This window comes from Rhyacophila brunnea, unplaced genomic scaffold, assembly GCF_057557595.1.
Source record: "Rhyacophila brunnea isolate RB1 unplaced genomic scaffold, BYU_Rbru_1.0 scaffold_3, whole genome shotgun sequence".
In the NCBI taxonomy this organism is placed as follows: domain Eukaryota; kingdom Metazoa; phylum Arthropoda; class Insecta; order Trichoptera; family Rhyacophilidae; genus Rhyacophila; species Rhyacophila brunnea.
Genome location: NW_028232965.1, coordinates 37,678,596 through 37,703,984, shown reverse-complemented (window position 1 = coordinate 37,703,984; position 25,389 = coordinate 37,678,596). Strand labels below are relative to the sequence as shown.

The window sequence follows — 25,389 nt, the reverse complement described above, 5'->3', positions numbered from 1 at the left end:
TTGTATTAAGAAATCTCTCGCGGACAGGCATCATTTGGCACCGATATTTGCGAGAATCATTACTTTTGACTGATACTTCGATACTTTAAGATCGATGTTTTTTGTTTCGATATGACGGTTTATGTGTACTTACCTACATATATGCAGTTTAAAATAACGGTAAACATCACATGTATTAGATATATCAGGGCATCTATTCTATACACAAGGCTGCTATCGGCTTCTATCGACGGTAGTTTATCATATTTATATATTGAGGTATGTATTATAGTTGTTACAATAAGTTCGCCGTATAAGCTGTCAATACTATTTATCTCGCTCTACAAGTTAACACAGCCAAGAGAGGTACTGTTAAAACATAGCATTTTTTGACAGTTCAGACGGTTAACTTATTGTAACAATTAACCGCATCAATACATAAATATGATAAACTAACGTCGATAGCCATCAATAACAGTTTTTGTATTGATTAGATGCGCAGGACTGCCTAATGCATAGTAGTCACTACACACTGACAGTGTTCAATGCGTTATAATATTAATTTATTTGAAATACTATTTTTATATTGACACTTCTAAATCATTTTTATTCCTCCAGAGTGTGGCATTAGCTATTTTCATCAAAACATTAGTTATGAATACAGATTAATAATTTTATACCACTTTTTATTACCACTTTGTATTTTCGTTACTTATGAATGGAATGATAAATCAATTCATAAAAATGTCTAAATATTCCTACCAGTAGGTCTATTCTGTACTCATTGACCGCTAAAGTGATAAAGTGATAAATATTAACAAACTTAGGGTAGGTTTGTATCAAAGTATTAGCACTTATTGTAACAATTACAATACGTTGGTTGATATTTTTGCAAAAGGCGCTACATTTTAACAGCGCCTCGCTTGCTGCTGTTAAAATATAACATTTATTGCAACAAATACAATACGTTGGTTGTAATTGTTGCAATAAGTGCTAATACTTTGATACAAACCTACCCTAAGTTTGATAATATCTATCACTTTATCACTTTAGCGGTCGATAAGTGTAGAATAGACCCACAGTTCCATCTAAGGAATTGAGAATGCATAAGGTAATAATATGTATTACTTTACATTAAAGCCAACAAGATTGCTAAAAACTTTCCGCAATTTGGCATAAGAAAATGACTTGATTGTTTAAGATTAAATTCTTAAAAGCAGTGATCCAAATAATGATTGTTAGCTCTATTAACTGTCTATAAATTAATTCATTATCGGACGCATCACAATTATCATTCAACCACACCTAAAAGCTAATTATTTCATTGTATTAAATACCGTTTTTCACGTCCATAAGTAATGGAAAGAAGAGTAAACGGTCAAACATTTTACTGACAGATAGATTTTTTTTACTTAGGAACTATAACAGCTAGGCAAAGCACCTGTCTACAATCTTTCGTAGATAGAAATGATGACAGAAGGAGAGCAATATTTGATACAAAAGGGGCACCCACTGACTTAAACACAATGCAAATTTTGACCGTGTGCCATACAAGACATAGGATTTCTTTGCATGGAAATATATTTTCACTAGGTATATATGTCTCTGACCCTTATTCGACTATATAAGATGTATACTAATGAAAATATAGGTACACACGGTACAAAACCACATACGATTTCAGTCTATTGGTGGACGAATATTCTTGAGCAGAAGTCAGTAAGATGGCACCGGTAGACGTTAGTAGTAGATAATTGCTGCGCCCTCATCGTACTTTATATCCATCATATTTTTTAATGTACTTTTTCATAAAATTGCTCAATATTTGTGGTGTTCGTAAAAAAGTCGCCAGCGGCACAATGTTATTTGTTGCTAATATATTTTTAAGTGCGCTTGCGTAATAATGTATATTGTAAAGCTTTCAATTATCTAATTCTAGTTGGTGCCATCGACCTGAATAGTAATGATATAATCATACACACTTAATACACGGGATTGGGAGACTTTTACTCTTACTGATACTCCCAGCACCACTTTCAAATACGTATTCCGTTGTTTTACTCCTTGATGCGTGTCAGAAATAAAGGGTGTGGAAACGTGAGGGATGGTAATGAAAACACATGTGATTGGCGCCATTATCAACACCACAACTATTGCCCGAAGAATACGTCCTAAGGCCTAATGTGTGTGCCAATAATATCTACACTATAAAAGTCCAAAATTCACAGCAATATTATACAGTAATCGATTCACTATGAAAACTAATGCACACATTTCCATATTATTGGTATCTAGATACATTACATTAAAATATATGAATATGTTTACTCCAAGCTCTAGTTTAGAAGGTAAGTGTCTAGAACTAGATTATTCTCATATAATATTATTATATGCTTTCGATGCGTATCTGAAGACATAAAACTAAATTCAGTATTATTTTTTACTAAATTTATGGCAACGACACATTATTCTGATTTCGATGTGCACGCACTTAGGTAAAGGAAAAACAATTTGCTATGATAAATAAAATAGTTAGAGCATTACGAGAAAACGTTTGTTGAAAATGTGTTTTTACATTTTTTTCATCTCAATTTGAATTTAATTTGTTTGCCGCGAGTTATTTTCTGCTACGATTAACATATTTTATGCATGACCGTAAAACAATTATTATTATTTTTGTATCTCTTTGTGAACAAGAAAATCTCACTTGTATATTCGACTATTAAGGGCTATTCGCGACAAAAACATATACCTTGACACATCCATTCCCAGCTGTGCTGTGCTACAGGGTTCGCAAAAATTCGTAATCAGTACAGCTTGAAACCTCATCACTTCATCACTATATTCTAAAACACTACGGTATTTTGAAAATTTTGTGGCGACTGCATGGCCCCCACATCCTGAAGCGGGCCCCAAGGCTAGGATCTTTGTCGCCCCCCCCACATATCGCCAATATTAAAGGCAGTGTGACGCACTACAGTAGCGTTTTCCAAATGGCGTTCACGGTAAAATTAAGGGTATTTAGTGTATTTTTAATACTTACATCCACTCTAATTATGGAGTTAAGTTTTGTGATATGTGTTTATCTCACTTATTTGGTTGACTCGCCATGCCAGAGCCCCCATGAGCCCGGGCCCCAGGTTAGAGCCCTATCAGCCCCCCCTTGTGCGGGCCATGATCGACTGTTTACTTTGCGTGAAAGGGATACTTTTACAGCAACAAGGAATAAAGGAATAAAACACAGGTATCAGTTGATTTTATTGAATGTCACCGCCTACTACGCACTACTCATTTTGATTCTGTCAAGCTTTTAAAATTTTCACGTTAACGTTACAGGTATTGTAACGTGCCAATCATTGATATGTTAATTGCTTTATTTGTTAACCCCATTAGTTTTGGACAATGTGGAAAGTATGTTAATTTAAACCGTATATCCATAGTGGAAATAAATGGAACGGGTAGAAACTTACAATTTTAATATTTTTTTCAAAATTGATAGTTTCTATTGCGGAGGTTTGAATTAGCATATTTTTGTTTTTTTTTACGAGAAATGGTTGTTGCTTAACCTATCAGGTTCATACTTTGGGTCCAAATATACTTATGAATTTGCCAGACCTGGGATTAGAACCCGGGACCCACAACATTATAGGCCTGATGCGCCACTTAGCGGCGCTGCTGAAACGCGAATGTGTATGAGGCCTGGCGTATGCATATAACAGCAGACTGCATTCAAGCTATTTAATGCAAATTTGCATGCATAAACCTACATAGAGTCCGTTGAATAGTGACGTCACGTCGCTGACGTAATACGCGTCATGCCGTGACTAATATTACCAATTTTTAAATTTTGATTCCCCGATAATTAATTTAAAATTTTGAAATTGTGAATAGGTGTAAAAATGTGCAAACGGTACCATATATATTTTATAATTATAAATGAATAATTATCATGAACTTTAAATAATTTATTTGTTATAATATCATATTTATTTTATACTTCTTAATGCACAAAAGGATAAAGTATACCCAGTAAACATTTCCATAATATGGCAATACAGCTTCGCGGGCTCATTTACAATATTGACATTTCCATCGATCCTCGATATCTGTATAGATTTTTACAATTTTAGCATTTTTACCATCATGAATCCATCTATAGCCCAACGACGACGGGCAGTTAACTTCAATCAAGACGAATTAAATCTACTAAACGCTTGTTGTGATGAACTCATTTTAGACGTATATTTTTTGACACTGACAGATCGCGCAGATCGCAGCCATTTTAAGTTTGGTGCGCATTCCTGTACGCATCTTCGTGACGTATGCATTTTTTATAGTTTTCTTATCCGGCCGATAAACCACTAACTGCGTCGAGTGCGGTTCGTGACTGTATGAATACTAGCTAATTATATTATCGTATCTAACCTTCCAAATTCAAAAAACTGAGTTAGACTTCACATGAATAATGTTTTCTACGAATAATTTCAAGTTTAAGATTAATGATAGGTACCTACCTACTAGCGGATTTAGATTAAGCTGCCATAGAAGACAGAAGATGATCAATGATATTCACTTTAGCATATTTAAGCCTAAAAACAATGCGATAATCTATCATGGACGTGAAAGCGAGCAGCGATTATGCCAAATGAGCGGTTTTACGAACACGATAGTGTTTATTTGTCCAATCCCAGATCACGAATCTCGTCTCTTCTTCGAGTTAGACACGACATAAACTGATACCTACTCTGTTTTCCCGCTCTGTTCACCCGAGCATATTAAATGCTGCAATCATTGGAAACAGTTTTACGATACCTCGCGATTCGTGATAATATATTTTACGTTAAAACAAAAATAACGGTTTACTATTTTATAACAAAGTATTTGGGATAATATACGAAAGGTGAACATTAATACAATTTACTTATAAATATTAATACTATCGACCGAAGGTACTCAAGGCGATGTCTTTACCTACCAGATGCACCTAGCGGAAAAATACGAAGCTTGCAATTTGAAACATTTTTTTTTGATAATTTACAATTTTAACTGTGTTAATTATTAATAAATATGTATATGACAACATTAAAAAGAAAAATAATTTTTATTTTAAGTAAAAGATAAACTTCCAATTGTGAAAAATGTGAACCGGTTGAATTCGACCCAATCTTATTATTAGGTACTACATATGTCATATATTTTATGGTCATATTTGTTATGAAAATTTAGTTTTCTAAGCTAAGCCTAAGAGATTTTTGACTAATTCATAGTTTTATTTTTTTATACTTATATATTTAAAAAAAAAACATCGATTTTTATAAAAATATAAATGTGTATTACTTGAAATCCTTTTTATTTATATTGAAGCTCGATTTGTACCTATTTTTTAGTTTTAAAAATTCAAATAAACCCTGCCTAATCCAAGCCATAGTAGATAATATTCAAGAAATATTCGTTTATTATAAAATGTTGAAAATGATGCCAATCAATCATTTTAGATAATATGTTATAGATAGAAGAATATATTTTATCGATTATGGTTTGGTTAGGCAGGGCAATGAATTCTGTAATATGTATAAAACAAAATATTAGTAAGTACATATGACTAAAAAAGTGTGCACTATTTTTGTCAGATCGCATATAGTAGCATTGCATAGCTTTAACGATTTGGTTGGACAGGGTTTATTTGAATTTTAAAAACTAATCCGTACCATCTGCAATTTGCAATAATTATTGTAGTTCAATGAACAAAAGTATGACTAACAAAGTTTAGGGTGCACTGTTTATGACGAATCTTAACAGCCTATCTCCACCCTTCGCAACTGATATAATATAGGGGGCAGAGGAAAAAATACGAAGCTAGTAATTTGAGTCATTTTTGATACATATCTAAAAACATTATAAAAGAAAAACATTTTTTATTTACAGTCAAAGATGAATTTTATAAATTTCAAAAATATTATTATAATATGTGAATGAAACATTATTTTATGGTCTTAAAAAATTAGTTTATTACGTTTTCTCTATTACTTATATTGAAAAGATTTTTGACTAACTACGAGTATATTAAATTTTATTAAAAATAGCATTGATAAGTATCTATAAAAAATAATGTGGATAACTCGAAATAATTTTTATTACTTATATCAACTTATTAAATCGAATCTAATTTCGGTATGGGAACAATATTTTCATTAAAAAAAATATTTTTAATGTTTTCACACATTATTATTATTAAATTATCAAAAAGTGTCTCAAATTGCAAGCTTCAAATTTTCCCGCTAGGTGCCTCAGTGGGTCTATTCTATGCTTATCGACCGCTAAAGTGATAAAGTGAAAAATATTATCAAACTTAGGGTAGGTTTGTATCAAAATATTAGCACTTATTGTAACAATTACACGAAGCCGGTTTTTATTGTTGCAATAAGTGCTATATTTTAACAGCACCTATCTTGCTGCTGTTAAAATATCGCACTTATTGCAACAATAAAAACCGGCTTCGTGTAATTGTTACAATAAGTGCTAATATTTTGATACAAACCTACCCTAAGTTTGATACTATTTATCAATTTAGTGTTCGATAAGTATAGAATAGACCCACTGGTAGATGTATTATTCAATAAGTTCTCTCGAATGTGTAAGAGAATGTTTGTGGAAAATTTATGAAAAAGTATTTTACTTGAAATCATTTTTATTCATAATATTGAATCAAACGTCGGCAATAAAACCATAGGAAGCAAATCGTTCGCATCATGTCGCAAGAGTAGTAAATACAATCTATGGGAGGAGTACTGCACTTATAAAAATAATGGTTTATTTACGAAATAAAGGTTTTTTTAAATAATATTATGTATAAGTCATATTATAAGAAAATCCAAAACCTTTAATATAACAATAAAACGATAATCGTGGAAGTAATACATATTATTATAATATTTTATTATTGTAGTCAACACGAGGTCCGTCACTGTGTAGCAATAATAATAGGTACGCATGTCCATAATAAGCACTCTGTTGGAATTTTCCAGAAGCGACAGATATAAGCTCAGCTTCAAACCGAATATGGTAACATAATGCTCACATTGTTGCTACTGTCCGCTAGATGGCAGTGTAAAAAATATTTTCGTATCAAAATATAAATTATATTATTTTCCGAGGAATAAATAATAATACATTGTAGTAACAATACCAATATCAAATCACTTAAAAATTATATACGAAAAATCTTACCTTCCATAACGTATACAATGCTGCCAACATCTCCCTCTTTGATAATAAGGCTTCCTGCTGCATATTCGACAGGGTACATACAGTCAACAATCTCCCTTATCTGAGTCAGCTCCAAGTTTTTCATGAAGTCATTATCCAAGATGGCGGCCTTGATAAGGTCACGAGATCTGTAATAAGAAAAAAAATATACATTAGAAATAATGAAACAATATTGTTACTCCGAATCTCTTCAAATAAACTCTGCACAGTTTTGCACATCAATCTGTAACTAATTAAACCGATTTCCATCAATATAGAATATCAATAAACGTCTTTATATTTTATCTTTCACTATCATCATCACTATCATGTGGTATGAAAGAAAGTAAAACGATACACAAAAACCACAAAAACAAGGATGCATGGAATTCGCCAGCTGCATTTTTATAGCATTTTGCATAGCATTTTTCAGTGACAAGGACTCTATAATAATATAATATAATATAATATTTATATACCTACAGGAAATTCTTAAACTAAATAATACCAAAGGTTAGTAATCTTTTTGTCATAGAGTTCGAAATAAAATGTTTGAAAACCACCAAGGGTCAATACTCAATACTATAATAAAATAATGTATACTTACTTATATATTATTTTGAAACCTTAAAAAATTTAAAATATCGATGGTGTAATAAAAGGATGTTGTAAAAACCTCAAAAAACGTATAAAAAAGGTATATTGTACTTTTCTTTTTATTTAAATTGATAACCTGATTTTTTACAATATTTTCATTGTAAATGAAATAAATTTATTAGGAACTATTGCCTACCATAATATAATAATAAACTATTTTTATTCAACGGCTAAATCACAACATTCAAGAATGTAACATTATTTATTAAACATAGTCCTATCCCGCGACGTATTTTTTCAAGATTATTTCTATAGATCCTCCCACCAGTATAAGTTGTCCGCTGAGTGAGGCGCCACGTGTTAACATAATATATGCATATGACATATCATTCAATATTTTTTTTTATACTGTGGTGAGCTTAGTTCTAATTTTGAACACCGGACAATTTATGATGGTATATACTGAAAGCGGCATGATTTTTTTTCATGTTTGTCACTACAACATGCTACAAGACCCAATCAAGTATTGTAGTAAACCCAGGCTTTGTAAAAATAAAATAAATGTATTGTGAATTGTGACATTGTGGGGAACGAACCTCGGATTAAGTCAATGAATGCCTGAAGCATGGATTAAGTGGGCTGTCCTGAGGATTTTAATGCTAGAATATTTCGTTCAGCGCTGGAAATGGAGAATTTTACAAACCGGATTGTTCAATAATTTTCCGAAAATATTCAGTTATCTAATTTTACAAAAATAAATGTGTTAGATTTTTTGTTATATGGCCTAGTCTCAAATGGTCAAATTATTTATTTCACGAGACGGAGCGGTAATTTTGGGGTTCACATGAACCGGAACGGCGCTCCGGCGCGTTCCGGTCCATTTCGAGCCCTGATTTCGTTACCTATATGTGTGTAATTAAACACCTTTTATTATCAATTACTTTGATTTATAAGTTTAGTAAGACATTCTGTGAACTTATCCCCCATAACATGTTTTTTTTTTTAATTTTGTAATTCGTAATGTAGATATACACATTTTATCTGTATGTTAATTCTTATCGAAATAACAATAATTTGATACAAAATACAGTATGTATATATTAGTTTATATATAGTAGTTTAAAAACGCGTCAAATAGGTATAAGGTCAAAAAACAGTTTTGCGCAAATATCAAACGAGTTCTATAAATAGGGATAAAAATTAATGCAAACTAAAGTTGTTTTACATATAAATAGATTACTATTACACCTACATAGTACATACTATAAAAAGGCTGGCAGTGGCGTACCGAGAGATAGGGACGATATTTACAAAGAATATTGCTTCTCATATTGAAATTGAAATTGAAATTGAATTATATCAGTCATGTTCAAGCTGTGATCTACTATTCAGTATCAAAACTAACGGTGATCTATTACACTCCCATTGTTAATCTTTACCTTGAAAAAACGTATTATATTTGGCTGAGGACACTGAAATATTAAAAAATTAAACGACGTCATTATCACAAAGAAATATTCAATTTCCCATTCGTCGTGAAACTTATAAGTTTTAGACTTATTTTAGATACTTATTACACTAATTGTCAAACTACTTAATATCCTTTTTGCGAAGAGCCTACAGAGTGACAGCAAGAGAAACTACACCATCAGTTTAAAGCGCGGGTATTCACCTCTAGTATTTCTCTCACTCCTGCACCAGGCAGGGAGTGATACGACGATATCACGTGAGCTTTTTTATGGTTAATTTCAAAAGAACTTTCACGTAAGCTACTTAATGAAATAAAAATGTGAATGGTTAAGTGTTTTCTCTTTAAAAGCTCAGTGAAATCATATTATATTACAACGAATAGGTATACAAGCTTTTTACGTTTTTACAACTGAATTAATTTACGACTTATGGGCACTATCGAACAAAAGCCTTCCCCTCAATCGACCGGTCGATCGCGATCAACGTGTTGAACATGCCTGTCCATATATTATTATGATAGAATTAAAACTATAGTTAATTATAGTCATATTAAATTAACATTCTACGATTCAAATTATCATAGTTTACAATGATACCCTTCCTGATACGATTAGTTTAAACATAATTGTTACAATTAAATTTTATAAAAAATTAAAGCTCATTAAAATTTTAAAATTATTAGTGTTTTTATCCTACTGTAAAAGATGATATCCTTAAAAATAAAAAGTTAGGTGAAATGAGGGGTAATGAGAGCAATTGGACGATAACTACATTCAACCAATAAGAGTGTAAAAAGATTACTGCATAATAATATATTTTCTTCTACTCCATAATTTCATTTTTTTTAAATCGTGTTAAGTACGTATTATTCATTATACATAATATTATGTTTCGTGACATATTAATTATATTATGAATGACTTGAACTTAATGTATACTATTTACTTATGTAATTAAATTAATTTTGTGTTTTTTTAAATTAATTTATTAATTTGAATTTGAATGTTGAACTTTGAAAATAGTATAGAAACTTAATATTATTGTGTCGTACGCCATCGTGATACAGGTAGATAGATGACTTTCATAAAAGGAGGTGAATAGATTGGCACAGCACCAACCTAAATCTATCAGACGTTGCACTCGATTGACTTGCTTGTCTTCAATAGCATAATGATAACAAACAGGTGTTCCTAATTCACCTATGGTCAAACCACCTTAAATTACCAACATACAATAAGTTTTGCAATATATACGCCATACAAAACAGAATATTAAGATAGAAATGCGAAAGCCAGTCCCCAAGACTTTGCCGACAGTTTTGGTTAATGTTAATTTTGGGCAAACCAATAACGCAAGAAATACAAAATATGTCCTCAACTATCACCAACATTGAATGCGCATTGCGTTTACGTGACAAATTTAAATGCATAATATACAGACGCATAGACGCAAATATTGAAAATAACATATTCTTTACGCACCCCTCGCACCCCCGCAAGAAAAGTGTAACAACTCAAAAACAGTCAGTTTTTAAACATTAATGATTTAGTGAAATTTTAAAGTTCTAATACAATTTTAGAAGGAAATATAACAAAAGTAACGTATTTTTATTAAATTTTTCGTAATTTCGCTTTAGTTTGTGGCAATTATTAAGTTCTGAGTATATAATTATTTTTAGGTAGCTACCTATATAAAATTACAAGAATACATTAAGTACTATTAAACGAGTATTTTTTTTTACAATGTGACATGTTTTACTTGATTTCGATATCAGCAATTAAAAAGTCACAAATACCTAGGTCATAATGTACAATGGAGCGGTTTTTTACATTCAGTATTAGTTTCACATAACATCCAGAAAAACAATCACAGTGCGAAATGCGATACTCTTGGCGATCACACAGCCACAGTGTCAATTCGACAATCTATCGGTGGGTTGGCGAACTACAGATATGACGTGTTTTAGAAGATGGATTTTAAAATTTGAAATCTAGCTAAATTTTTGCGGGGGTGCGACGTGCTACATCTACCCCATGATGGAAAATGGAAATGGAAAATTACTAGGTATGTGCTTTGATCAAAACAAACATCCAGATTTTTCAGCCAAGAAATGCGTACTCATGGTCTTTTCCACTCCCTGTATTGCTGCATAATTAAATAAGTTAGTTCAAGTTTAATTGTATTCAATAAATAAATCTATACCTTCATTAGGAGAAGAAGGTACTTACTTATATATCAATTTGTATTACAAGGATATCTATTTGAAGCCACTGACTACTGAGTGATATTTTTATATCGCTAATATATAAATAGGTAAGATACATATGCATGTGCCTTTCAATAAATACATTAAGAATGTTAATTACAGAGCGAAGAGCCAAAATCAAACAGAGGCGAATTTAAATAAGTATCCTCTGCACTTGTAAAGTTTATTTTTTATGGTGAATTAAAATTATATTAAAATTATTATTAATTAAAAGAAAGCTTACTGACTCGTTTTTATTATTTTTAGTGTATGTGTTAGTTAAACTATTATCGCGGCCACAAAAAATGCACGTGTGAACACATATTATTATCGTACAAATTGCAAAATTGTATGCATGGATTAAAAAAGTTCAGCAGCATCTAAATTTTCACGCGACAATCGGACTGTGGGATATCTGCGCCCGCGCAGTAGAATCATAGTAGCGAATACCGGTAAAAAAACGAGCTACACCGCGCAGAGACTCATTTTGAGGTTTACCGATTTTCACGACCTTTCAAATAGAAACATAAAACGACAACGTCGCGCCTCGCTTACTATTGAAGAATGAGATTCAGTAAGCACTTTTCCGTGTAAACAGTTGTTATCGCGATAGTTTAAAATACACACTAATTATGCAAGTAAATCCATGCACATGTACAGGCGCTATTAGTATATTATAATTATGTATTTTTTCTGATCCCGTTATCACGAAAATATAGGTGCCTAATATCAATGACAATTTTTAGGACAATCCATTCGATTAGGTACCAATACATAGTCGAAAATATGGAGTAGTGGGGAAGTAAAAATTTTCGTGCTCAAACTATAGTCCTACTCCGGGAAAACGCTCATTGCTCCACCGCTCAGAGCTCCGGTCCAACTGTTTATATTTCTTTATTTAACCAAACTGAATTAATTCAGATGTATTATACTGGTATTGCAAATACTAATAGGGTAATATACAAAATGGTCCTTTGAAGAAGTAAGTCGATTTTCAGTAAAAAATAATGCGTTTATACATAAATCCCAGGGCAATTGTTTTACAGTACGTAGACAGCGCTCGAAATGGAAAATTTTACAAACCGGAGCGTTCAATAATTTTCCGAAAATATTCAGTTACCTAATTTAATAAAAATAAATGTGTTAGATTTTTTGTCATATTATGGCCTAGCCTCAAATGGTCAAATTATTTTTTTCACTAGACGGAGCAATAATTTTGGGGATGTCATGAACCGGAACAGCGCTACGGTGCGTTCCGGTCCATTTCGAGCCCTATACGTAGAAGAGAGTTTTGACATAAATCTTCAGTTAATCGTAAAAGTTTCAATGAACCGTTTTACCCACACTATATTATATTAATATAAGCAGGATTGTATACATTTTTTCTTAATCAATAAATATTTAGTACTAACAAACCGCACTCTCGCTATGGACGAATACGGTATACGGAGATGGGATGAAATATTTTTGGTAAGGGAGAAGGTGGTTTCATAATGAACATTTTTTTGGTAAAACTGATTTATTGACATTACTAGAAATAACAAAGTTGGTTTACAGTACAAGTTGAATTTTGTGACGTCGGAAGGATGTATTAGGAGCATCGAGTAGACACTTTCGTCATATGGGGAGAATACAATACAAAAATTTCACATGTCCATTCATAGTATAATCCGCCACAATTGTCAGATAAGTGGAATCGCTAGTACCTATCCGTGTCCGGAAATTTCTACGTGGGTATGCAATATAACGTATCACAGTTTACCATGAGCTGTTGTAAGAAAATAGATAACCGTATAATGTTATATATCAAAGTCTAAGTCAGAACAAAATAAGTGGGTGAGTAAATTACAAATGCAATTATATCGTATATATTTACACAACGCTTTGGTTATCACAACTTGTTATTATCAAGTCGTAACTATGAGTATCAAATTAATATTCTTTTTAATATTTGTCTATTTTATCCCTATGTTACACGGCCATTCTTTACAGTACGACGGCTCAAAGTGAACTGTGATACGGCGAAATGTAATACATAGAATTTATATGTAACCAAAATGATCTATTCCGATTCTTTTACCTCGAGGATCATTTTGAACAAGTTTCTCCAACTTATATATTTTTACGCGTTATTTTTCTAACAAGTAGGTATTGCCAATTTTGCCCATGTTTCCTATTAGGTAACATCGTAACTTTTTATTTTTTGCTATTATATCTTGTTGAAATCACACCCATTGCAAACGCAAATATTTAGCTAAGATACTAATACCTACCTACAATAATTAGTTTAGTTTTCAAATAACGCGTGCTCTCCAATATAAAAACAAAGTATCTAAATGACAGAGCGATATAAAATGTTTACTATACAATTCTTTTTGCACTTTCTGCGAGTGAGAATCAAGATTTAAATATTCACTAAAACATTCAATGAAATATTTTGTCAGTCGGATTGGAAAATTTCAAAGTTTATATTAAATAAAAGTAATTACATAAACTGCTATTTAAATAATATACGCAATCGAAATGTATATAGTTGCTATGGAAGATGTCCAATATATCTACCTTGGGCAGTTCAAAATGAGCACCTATGTCATGAAATGCAGTTACTGGACTCCATCACGAAGAAGCTGTAATACATTACAGCTATGTAACAGATATGTACTATAGTAAATATATATATGCTTAATATGAATATAAAGCATATAGAAATTGTGATTGAGAAATCTCGTTTTGAGAATTCTTGAAAAATAATCAGAAAAGTTCAATCTCCAGAAATTAATTTTCCGAAATGTCTAAAATTTTCATTTCTCGAGAAATCATCAATGAGATCTCGAGGAATAAATAAATTGTCACTAGACTAGTCGCCCAAGAAAAATTGATATCCTCGTTTATATTAGGCGAAAGAGCTTAAAAAGCTCTCAACTTTAATTTTTCAAATTCTTGGGTTAAAAAAATCTTTAAATTATTACTTACCAGAATTTTAAAACATCGTAAAAAAAATCTTAGAAAACAAAAAAAAATCTCTCGAATTTGATTTTGAACATCTTATATTTCTCGATGGTAAAATTTAAAAAAAAAATACATGAAATTGCGTGTAATCGAATAATAATACCTATATATTTCTCGATAATTTCGAGAAATCAAAAAGCCAATCTCGAATTCTCGAGATAACAAATATTCTTGATTTCAAGAATTCTCGAATCTCAAGAAATCAAAAAAGTCGAGAAATCACAAGCTCTATCTACCCACATCCATAATGAGACAGAAGTCATAGAGATTATAATTATTTAAGACGAAGATACAGGTGAGTAAACAGTGTGGAAAAATGACATAAGTCATAGATGAGAACCCGGAAAAAGTGGTTTCACGATACCCAACTACTGCGGAAAATCTATTAATTGCTGTCCAAATAATGAAACCCATTTAATAATAACTCCCAGAAGAATAATGAAGATAAAATATAAGTGAGTTTACTTTAATCATATTTAGAATCTAATTTGTAGAAGATGATGTTAGAAAAAAATGATATAATAATTACGAGATAAAAAGAGCTTTTTTATATACCACGTTTTTAAATTTTCTGTTGAATCATATAAACTTGATAATTCTATGTATTAATAAATACTTTTTTTTGTACTTGATAGAAATACTGAATAAATATTATAGAATACTGAAATGTCATTTTGACATTTCATATTGATTTCCATAGTAACGAACGTATATATTAATAATTTAGTTGCTAGGGCCCCCTTAGCAACCAACAATAATAACTTTCCATACAAAACAGAATTAACTGAAAATGAATTCAATTCTGCTTAGAAATGGCTAAAAGTATTAAAAGAATCTATTGTGGTCGTGTTATATTCTAAAAGTTTCAAATGTCTAGCTAGTTGGGAAGTTAGTTAAAAATCTTCAATCGTCCAATACAAATCTTGGACAAACAATAAAAAAAAATGTACCGGACAAACAAGAATACGAGCTAATAAAAACGTGGTAAAAATATAAGAGAATCGTAGTAAGTACTTATCTAACATAATAATTTGCGATTCTGATCGTTATACAATTATGTAAATTAATTACGTACCTATTACTTATATATGTTATTTTAATTTATTATAATTGCTTTCCACGAAGAATTGACAGTTGACACCATTCATGTTAATAATAGTTTGATATTTATAAAATAAATCCGTAGGTACTATGTAATTGCATAACATACCTATTATTAAGAATATATTCAAGTAACATTAAAATTACTATTATTTGCGTAGGTAAACAAGTAAACGAATTTTATGTAGGCAAATAAAAAAAAAATTGATAAAAAGCCTACAAGTGCTATTAAAAATTATCGCAAAAAACTATCACCATCTTTTGAAATACTTTCGAAACGATTAAGTACTTTTGGTTTGCAGTAAGTATAGGTACTCTTGGAAATATTATAATAATTTTAGTCTCCCACTCGAAACGTTGGCAAATTCTATCTCCGAATATGTTCTCGTTCATGATTAATATCCATCGTGTGTAATAATTATTTCACAATTGGTCTGAACTCAACTGAACGTCGTTCGGTTAAGACAATTATCCTGGTTTTGGCTGTTGCGAAAATTTAATCCGACAATGATCATGTGTCGTGTTATTTATACAGCGGTTACCAAACGTTTACAAAACGTTATTCATACAGACAAAAATCCCAGAAACAGGGAAAAAAACTTTAAAATATGTGACGCCTGAAAGGACTCGAACCAAATAAGCACATTCGCACACACGATAAAGAAAAATCTGCCGCAATCCGATGTATAGAGGAGTCCTGTGGGTCTATTCTATACTTATCGACCGCTAAAGTGATAGATATTATCGAGCTTAGGGTAGGTTTGTATCAAAGTATTAGCACTTATTGCAACAATTACAACCAACGTATTGCAATAATCACAACCAATGTATTGTAATTGTTACAACTTTGATACAAACATACCGTAAGTTTTGATAATATTTATCACTTTATCACTTTAGCGGTCGACAGGTACAGAATAGACCCACTGATGACTGTACCATAAACAATGTTATATTCACAAATCTTGTGAAGTAATATTATAAGTCCATAAAAAATGGTAAAAACAATAATTTTAAACAACTGTGTTGAAAAAATTCTGGAAAAAAGATTGATTGAAGTGTAATCGCACCTCACATTTATCACTGACCATGTGAGTGCTTGTATCTTTTAGATATCTTAAAATTTAGCAAATAAAAAATAAGAATTAAGTAACTGTAAGTACCTAAATAGTAAATATGCATTTTCAAGTTCATATAAAAGACTTTATAGATCACTTAATTTATTCTTCGTACTAGGCCAGTTTTAAATACAAAGGCGATGACAAGTTTGGAGGCCCCCTTGCGAAAATTTTGTCTAACCAAAAATTCTCCACTGACAGATATATATGCAGACATCCTATATTATATAGTTATGTTGACAGAGTTTCTGGCATTACACATTTATTATTTTACACTCAAATAAAATTGTTAAAAAATTCTACTTATTTTTTTTATATACTTTGTTAGAAAGAACCGCCACTAACGCTGGTATAAAATAGATACAGAAATGAACGGACAAGAAAAAATAATGCAATACCGTTTTCCTCAGCTTTTTAGATATCGTTGGATTAATTATTGTTGAGCAGTAGGTAGGTATACCTTGCGTGAAAATAAGTAGGTATGTCATGCTTTGTAGTTGCCACGTGCAGTCTTGGACATCAGAGTGATATCAAATTCCACCATAAATTCTTGAGTATGATTTGCCATGGTCCGTAGCTGTGGTGAACGCCGATGTGAATGTTCGGTAACTCTACCCTATAGTCAACTAATATTGGCTCGCGAATCGATACTTGCCTTTCTCTGCATCGTGTGTTATCTACTGACGCGAAATGGGCGTATTCCTGGGGTCTATTTTCGGATTGACCGAAATTCAAAAATTCGGTGGCCCACGCTTCGTGTGTCGGCTTGGCAAATAATGAGATACGTCTCTCTGGAGGTGGGATGGCATGTGCTTTGTGAGTGATGGATGAAGAAGATTTATTTAAAAACCGCGGGAAATTCGAAAAAAGAAAAAATATTACACTTGGCAGGGAAACGGTTGAGAGTTTAATGAACAGACTCTGTACAGACATGCTGTATTTATTACTGAGGCGTCGCTAACAAATTCGCTCTTGAATCAAGATTTCGCAAAATAGATAAACACGAAAAGCGTTTAGCTCTTGTCTTTGGAAAATTAGAAGAACATATCTATTCAGACGTTATTATATCTAGTTGTGTACCGATATTTTATGAAAGATTTGAATCGATTGAAAATCGAAGGCGAAATGGACATAACAATACAATATATTATATATATATATACAAATATATATATATATATATATTATTTAACTACAACAGGCCATGTGGCTGTATGACAGTGGTGTAGTTAGTAACACAAATGAAACAATCGCAAACACCGACACTTTGAGAAAATCACATAAATATATTTATAGATTTTTGGTTTTTCACCGCGTGTACACATCTTCCTTATATCCGTTTGGGGCTCGCTGCAGAGGCCGTTCTCAAGAGATTCTGCAACGAGCCCGATAACAAACCACCGTGAAAGTCTCAGACATCACATAAATATAATTCGCTACCTGAAACCTACAGTAGGATAGGTCAAAAATACTGGATGCGAGATAATTTAACTTTAATGTATATGTCATGCAAATGAAATAGTAAACTAGGTACCTACGTGTTTGTTTTTTTCTGCTATTTATAATAAATATATGATAATGGTAGGATGTTGTGTATACTATTATAAACAGTGGGGTATTTCAATTATCCCACTGTTGCTTTGAAGTTACAGGACAATTTTAATAAATGCAGCAGTGGCATTTTTTTCTTCTGCAAGCGCATTTACGCGTCCTAATTGTACGTTAATTACACCAATTAACTAATTGCGGCACAGAAAGAATTACATGTGGTATAACATTGTTTTAAATCTCAGTGATTCATTGTGTACTACATAATAGTATGTAGATATAGCTTTCAGCTATCGATTGGCATCCTTATCTCAACATCGACTTTTTTCACTTTATCTTACCGTTGCTTTCAGCACCGGGAATCGAAACCGGAGTCCACGGATGAAAAGCCAACGCCTTGCGCACTGGACTACAAGGGGAGTAAGTATGGGAGTAGACCCTAATGGAATTGAGTAAGTTAAAAGCAAAATACCTTCTCTCCATCACTTGCACACTGATCATAAATACATTACTATGGTTCTGAGAGGATTTTAGGTACATAATTATATTATATTTTACTGTATAATAGAGTATATTGAGCTACTTTTACTCGATCATTGTGGTGGCATTTACTTCGAATTTACATAGAATTCCATTTCATAATATATTATAATATCATATCTTGATAAGGTAATAAAAATATAAAAACAATGGAATAAAAATAATATTATTTAAGTAATACTTTTTCTAAATATTCATATCAGAAATCAATTCTTCCTGTTATTATTTGATTTATTGTATAGATTTTTAGTAAGAATTTAAGTAAGTATTATGCATATTGATATAAGTATACATAAACAATATGATTTAGCATACATAACTTGAAAACATCTCAGATATAATAAATCTGGTAATAAAGGTACCCTCATAATATACCTATGAGAAAAAATCACATTTGAAGAAATACGACGACTGACGGGATTTGAACCTGTTTACCCACCGGTATTGCGCCAATATCCTTAATAACGCAATTTGATAAGCATTTCATGTAGAACCTACTAGTTTAAGTTATTGTAATTAAGTAGGATGCATGTATCTTAATTTGTTAAAGCATATTGACGCGATACCAGTGGATATACGGATTCAAATCCCGTCAGACATCGTATTTTTTTTTCAAATATCTGAGGTGTTTCCAAGCTATGTATGTTCAATACATGGAATGTTACATTCTCAAATCTTGTGAATTATTTCGTTGAATAAAAGAAATGGTTTATTAACAATATGTTTATAAAAAAAATACCTAAATAATATATTATAATATCGACGCCCGATATACGGGTTCAAATCCCGTCGGGCATCGTTTTTTTTATCAAATGTGATTTTTTCTAGTAGGTATTCTAGTTGACATTCTCCTTTATCTGAAGCTGTTGTTTTAGAGGTGCCGTGTGCACTTCTCAAAAACGGCTCAACTTTGTCTCATGGGGTAGGTGGTTACATTTTTCATTTCTTAAAAGTATTGAAATATGAACAGAAACAACAATATAAAATAATATTAATCTTAGCCTATTTACTCCTGGTTATACGATCGTCAGAAGCCAATTAAGGCCTAATTCTCGACGGTGCAATTTAGTGAATGTTAATTCGTACTTATGTACATTATGTATAATTTAATTTTATACCCAAGACTAAAGTTTCCTCGGTCAGTTTCAGGCTACCAATCCGCCCCTGCATAAACCATTCAATTCGTAATGGAAATATAAATCGTCTCCGATGGCTGGAGAAGTGTTTAACATTTTAACTGAACAAGGGTTGTCTGAGACTTCCAGTTATATATGGTGCGATGATACCAGTCCTCTATCTATGTTGTTTAACCATCTAAAAATGATAAGTAAAGATGTATCTATAGTCTATGTGAGTAAACATAATATCGTCACTGTTCTGGCAGAAGACACTAATTCGAAAAAATGACTTATTGAGTTAGTTATACCAAAATGTTCCTTATTTCAAACTTTACCGTCTGGAAACCTTCTTAATAAATAAACAGTCTTTATTTTAAAGTCATCCTTTTTACGATTACTTAATAACCTCACATGATAGACCATTTCAAACACTTTAACAACTTCAAAGTCAAATTACTCAAAACTAGTATTCTCCAGTTAGTATGTTCTGCCAGAACAGAGACGATATGTTCATACTATGGACGATATTTTATTCCACATAATTATAAACTGTCAGTTAATAGACATTAGTAGATTAATTTTTCTAATCAACTTAATATGTACCTACATACTGTATGACTGATGCTATGATGATATGATTTAAATTGTGGTAAATAATATATGATGTTATTGAAAACTAAATAATTGTAGTAATACAACATATCACTACAAATGCATTTGATTAATATGTCAGAAAAATATAATATATTCATATAACAAGTTATAACACTATGTTGTAAATAGTGAACGCAAAAGTCATTGGTCTATTTAAATAATATAATATGTTTGAAATAATTAACATGCTATCTTATATTATCGATCAATGAGAAAACAGAATATGTACCTATCCAGTATTACCAAGTACCAACTAAGTAACTAAGTATTGAGATATATTTTTCTCATATATGTATAGCATTCGTAGTATCGCGCAATCATTTATGTATACTAAAATATTAATTAACATACGGAATTAACGAAAAAGCCTTATCAGTCATATGATGACATTGAATGTTGAAAATATGTACTGTTGTTTAGAATGTGCTTTATCATTATATAGGTATCACTAAGTATTAGTTAGATATATTATTTTATCAGTAATTCGTAATAATTTTACAAAAGTGTGTTGAGGTTTATCAAATAATATTTAATAAATATAAGCGAGTCTCCTGTAAATATATTAATTAATACGCACTTACAAAATCTATTCCCTTCACATTGTTTTATACGAGGCCTGATTACCATTGTGTAGTAGATACTGTTACCATAGCAATAACAGATTTATGACACGTGTGAATCGGTGTATCATTGTAGTTGTGATAGATTGACCAACGCCGAGCCGGTTTGATTTTATTTTAAATTGCTGCATTTTTGGCAAAAATAAATAACATAGTCTTCGATTTCCGACATTGTTTGAGATACCTGATAAAAGGTAAGTTGACAGTCACCTTTGCGAACACGAACAACCATTCCATCAAAAATGTAACTTTTTCAGGCTTGTTTTTTTTTGAGACGAGGGAATGTGTATCTCGAGACCCTTTCAATAAAAAATTGAAAATTAATTCCATAATCATAAATGAATGTGATTTGTCTAATCTGTAGTTAATTAGAACCAAAATAAATGTGTTTTATTTTTAATAAACTGTCGGTCGTCAATTACCTGCCCCTCGATTCGAGATTGTGTTCAGTTTCCTATCATTCCCTGCAAGTACCTTAAGTGCAAGTATCACAGTTACTGAAAAAAACAAGTAATTGCATGGTTTCGTTCACCACATTAAGTGCAACACTGCAATTACTCTTTCTAACCATTAATACAATTCAGTCCTAGTATTATGTGTATATACTGTGCATTGTAGCTAGGTACAATAAGATTTTCATAAATATTGTTAGCAATAATAATTTCTTTATTTTTACTTACTTCGGTGACTTTTTAATTTTCACAATCTCCAGTTCAAGTCCTGATTGGCACAGAGATGACAGCGGCTCAGCAGAAATGGCAGTCCTCTTCAGCCGAGGTTCATGCACCGCCAAGACTCTCGTATTCTCAACGCCTGGACTCTCCACCATCATAAAATCATCAGAATCATCACTCCCACGTTTCTTTATAAGCCTCTGAGTCAACGGCTGCACCACGTGCTTATATTTATCCAGTTCATTACGGAGAAATCTTATTGTGGCGTCTCTGCAGTCTAGATCTTTTTCCAATAAAGTAATGATTTGGTCTCGTCTTCGCAGCTCTTCTGACTTTTCCATCAGCTGCTTCTTAAAGTCCAGCAGTTTTTGTTCCAGTTTGAAGCTGGAATCTAAGCGAAACGGTGCTTCTTCTACTTTCGTTTCAATTTTTTCCATGTTTATTCACTTAAGTCCTTAATTGTATACACTATACTCTTCAGCACCACTGTTTAATGGTACAGGAACTTAATAAGTTTGATTAAATAATATGTTATAATGTTTTTGTACGCGATTCCGTACCATATATAACTGACCACTGATCTATACTATACACAGATTCAAAATCAATTTAATCAATACAGAATCCGAACAGAGACAACAGCATATTATTACAATTAGATACACCGAAAAAACTATTTGAACTACAGGTATCTATAGATCCACCAGTTTAAGTTGTAAGCTGAGTGAGGGCGCCACATGCTAACATTTGACATCATTCAATACTTTTTATACTGTGATGAGCTTAGTTCTAAATTTGAACACCTGACAATTTATGACGGTATATCTATCTATAATACAAATATAATACGTGTCATCGGATATCAATACATTCATAACACCATACTTCCTAAATTTAGACGCGGTACAGTCTATCTACTTCAAAATTTCGAACTTATAAATATATAATAATTATACTTTATGTTACATTCCCAAATGGTCTCCATTTGGGGTGTCTCTGTGAATCTGGAGAATCCCAAGTCGGTCCCAAGCCAACAAATAGTAAGGGTTGATTACGAAAATAAATAATAATAAGCCGGCAATGTTGTAAACCGTGGCCGTTTAAAAATATCTGCTACGTCGCCATTGTCGCCGTTTTCGACAGCGCTTTCCGCTGAAAACGAAACATAAAATGGCGGACAGAACGCGTCAGACTGCCAGACAGTAAACATTGTTAACTCGCGCTACGCATAAAAGAAATTATAAAAATGTAACCATTAGTATATATTAACGTAAATAAATCTCGTCGTTTCCACCACAATTGCGGTGTGTAATTTGTCCACCTCCAAGTCCCGAATCCAGACGAAAAACCATACAAAGAAACAAAGTGACAGCATCTTTCCACTTTCGTAAATGGCGGGAGATGACATTTACCTACTAACAGAGTTTTATAATATTAAATCCGACGCCTTTGTTAGTTTGTTTTATGTTTACACCGATTGAGCGAACTGTCAGTTTGTACTCTTAGAGTTGTTTAATCTCATAAGTTATAAAACATAATCACATCGTAATCCATTAATATGCTCAAGTTAATACGTGCAAAATATGCATTACACACAGACGACAAAAAATATGTTTTTACTAATATTTTCGAACGTTTATAACCATTTTTTCCACATACAGAATAACCTCGTTTTTACGTGCCCGGAATTCACGTTTTCCCGGCAATTGCGTATATTTTTTTCAGTCCCAATATATTTCAGTACATTTAATACCCACATTTACGTTTTTCTTTCCCGCGATTTACGTCGGAAATATTCAAAATATGCGAGTTACGCGCACTTGACAATGATTGGGTCGTGACATTCGAACGATTTTTCAATAAACATTTTAATTGAATGTTGTTTTTTAATAAAACGTTATTTTTTTAGAAACATAAAATTTAAATGTTCTTTTTTTCAATACCCCCCTTTTACATTTTCCCTCCAATTAGGTTTTTTTTCTTCAGTCCCTTAAAAAACGTAAAATAGGGGTTATCCTGTATACATCATCCTAACTACATAAATGCTTTCCAAAAATCAACAAAATCTGTCATAAGACAATAATTAACAGGAATGCCCAAAACAGAAAACATGTAATTAAGCTAAGCTGGATATGTAGTAGTAAATATATTGCTTACAAAATTTTTGAATAGGTGTCGTATATTTATTTATTCTGATAAAAAAAAACATTTCACACGGGTGGGGGATTATTCTTTCACAACATTCAAAACTAACCTAAACTACGAGCCTTTGCCTAACCTAACCCAACTATTACAACTTAATAACTAAGTATAATATTGTAGGATATAATAAAATTGCATGTGTAAGCATACTTTGTATAACATTTAACTACCTATTAAATTTATATAATGTAGGTATGCACGATGTGAAATTATTAATAAACGGTTTAATATTGGATGATGCAATGGTACCATTTAAATCTTTAAAAATATTTAAATCAAACATTGTATTGCAAAAAATATTACAGTTTATTTTAAATGTGTAGGTGGCATCATTGGGAAGAATTACATACATTAATTATACAAATTATGGTTAATTATCGTTTAAGTAGGTATCTTAAATTTCAAACAAACATTAAAATGCCTTTGAGTCAGGGGCATTTCGATTATTCTAATTTGTTCGGCTTCGTTAGATCAAAAATAATATACTTATATTTTTTGGTAAATGCTCTCATGTCATAAGATAATTTAGAAGCTGAATATAAAGTCAATTTTCCAAATAAATATTAAAATCTGAAAAATACGGATCGATTGACGACGATGAAAAAATAGTAAAGATTTATTACTACATAGTAAATTGTATAAAATATACGAATGTATAAAACGTCAACAAGCTATAGGTAATAATTAAGATTAAAACGAAATTAAGATAAAATAGTTTATCATATTATGCATCCCTTTTAGACTCTTAACTGTGAATAGAATACGAACAAAACTCTCCTATCCTAGGTACACTATTCTTCATATTATTATGTTTACCATGTATTCAAAAAATATATAAATTCAATATATACTAACACGTGCTACGATAAACTATTCCAAAAGCTACAGTGAATAAAAATTTACGCGCGAAATTCTAATACATAGTATCAAATTGACGATGCTATCGACGCGGAGTCGATTCACGAACTGGCAATTTATCTACATAATATGACTTTATGTATGAACTATTTTTTGGACGTACGTAATTGTATCTGCATGGGGGCGGTCCGAATATTATTTTATTTAAAAAATATAACTCCGATTGTCTAATTTCATTTCCTAATCAATTAGGTACTAGTGTGACATATAAATATAATAAGTATTAATGCCTAGTGTAAATTAAGATTTCGCTCTTTGTTACGCAGTATTTTGATGAAAATTATGTATAATATATTCCTGGGGGCGGTCCGAACCCCACGACTGTCCTCCGCTTCAGCGTAAATTTCCGTA

The 25,389-nt window shown here is 31.6% G+C and overlaps 1 protein-coding gene across 2 annotated transcripts in view; it reads right to left on the bottom strand.

The window, feature by feature from the left end:
- Window positions 1-25,389, bottom strand: part of for (cGMP-dependent protein kinase for) — a 386,069-nt gene that overhangs the window by 182,833 nt on the left and 177,847 nt on the right. For both annotated transcript variants that reach the window (XM_085953298.1, XM_085953299.1), the window contains exon 3: window positions 7,207-7,373. In XM_085953298.1, the coding sequence (XP_085809424.1) occupies window positions 7,207-7,373 (167 nt within the window). The remainder of the gene's footprint in view (window positions 1-7,206; window positions 7,374-25,389) is intronic.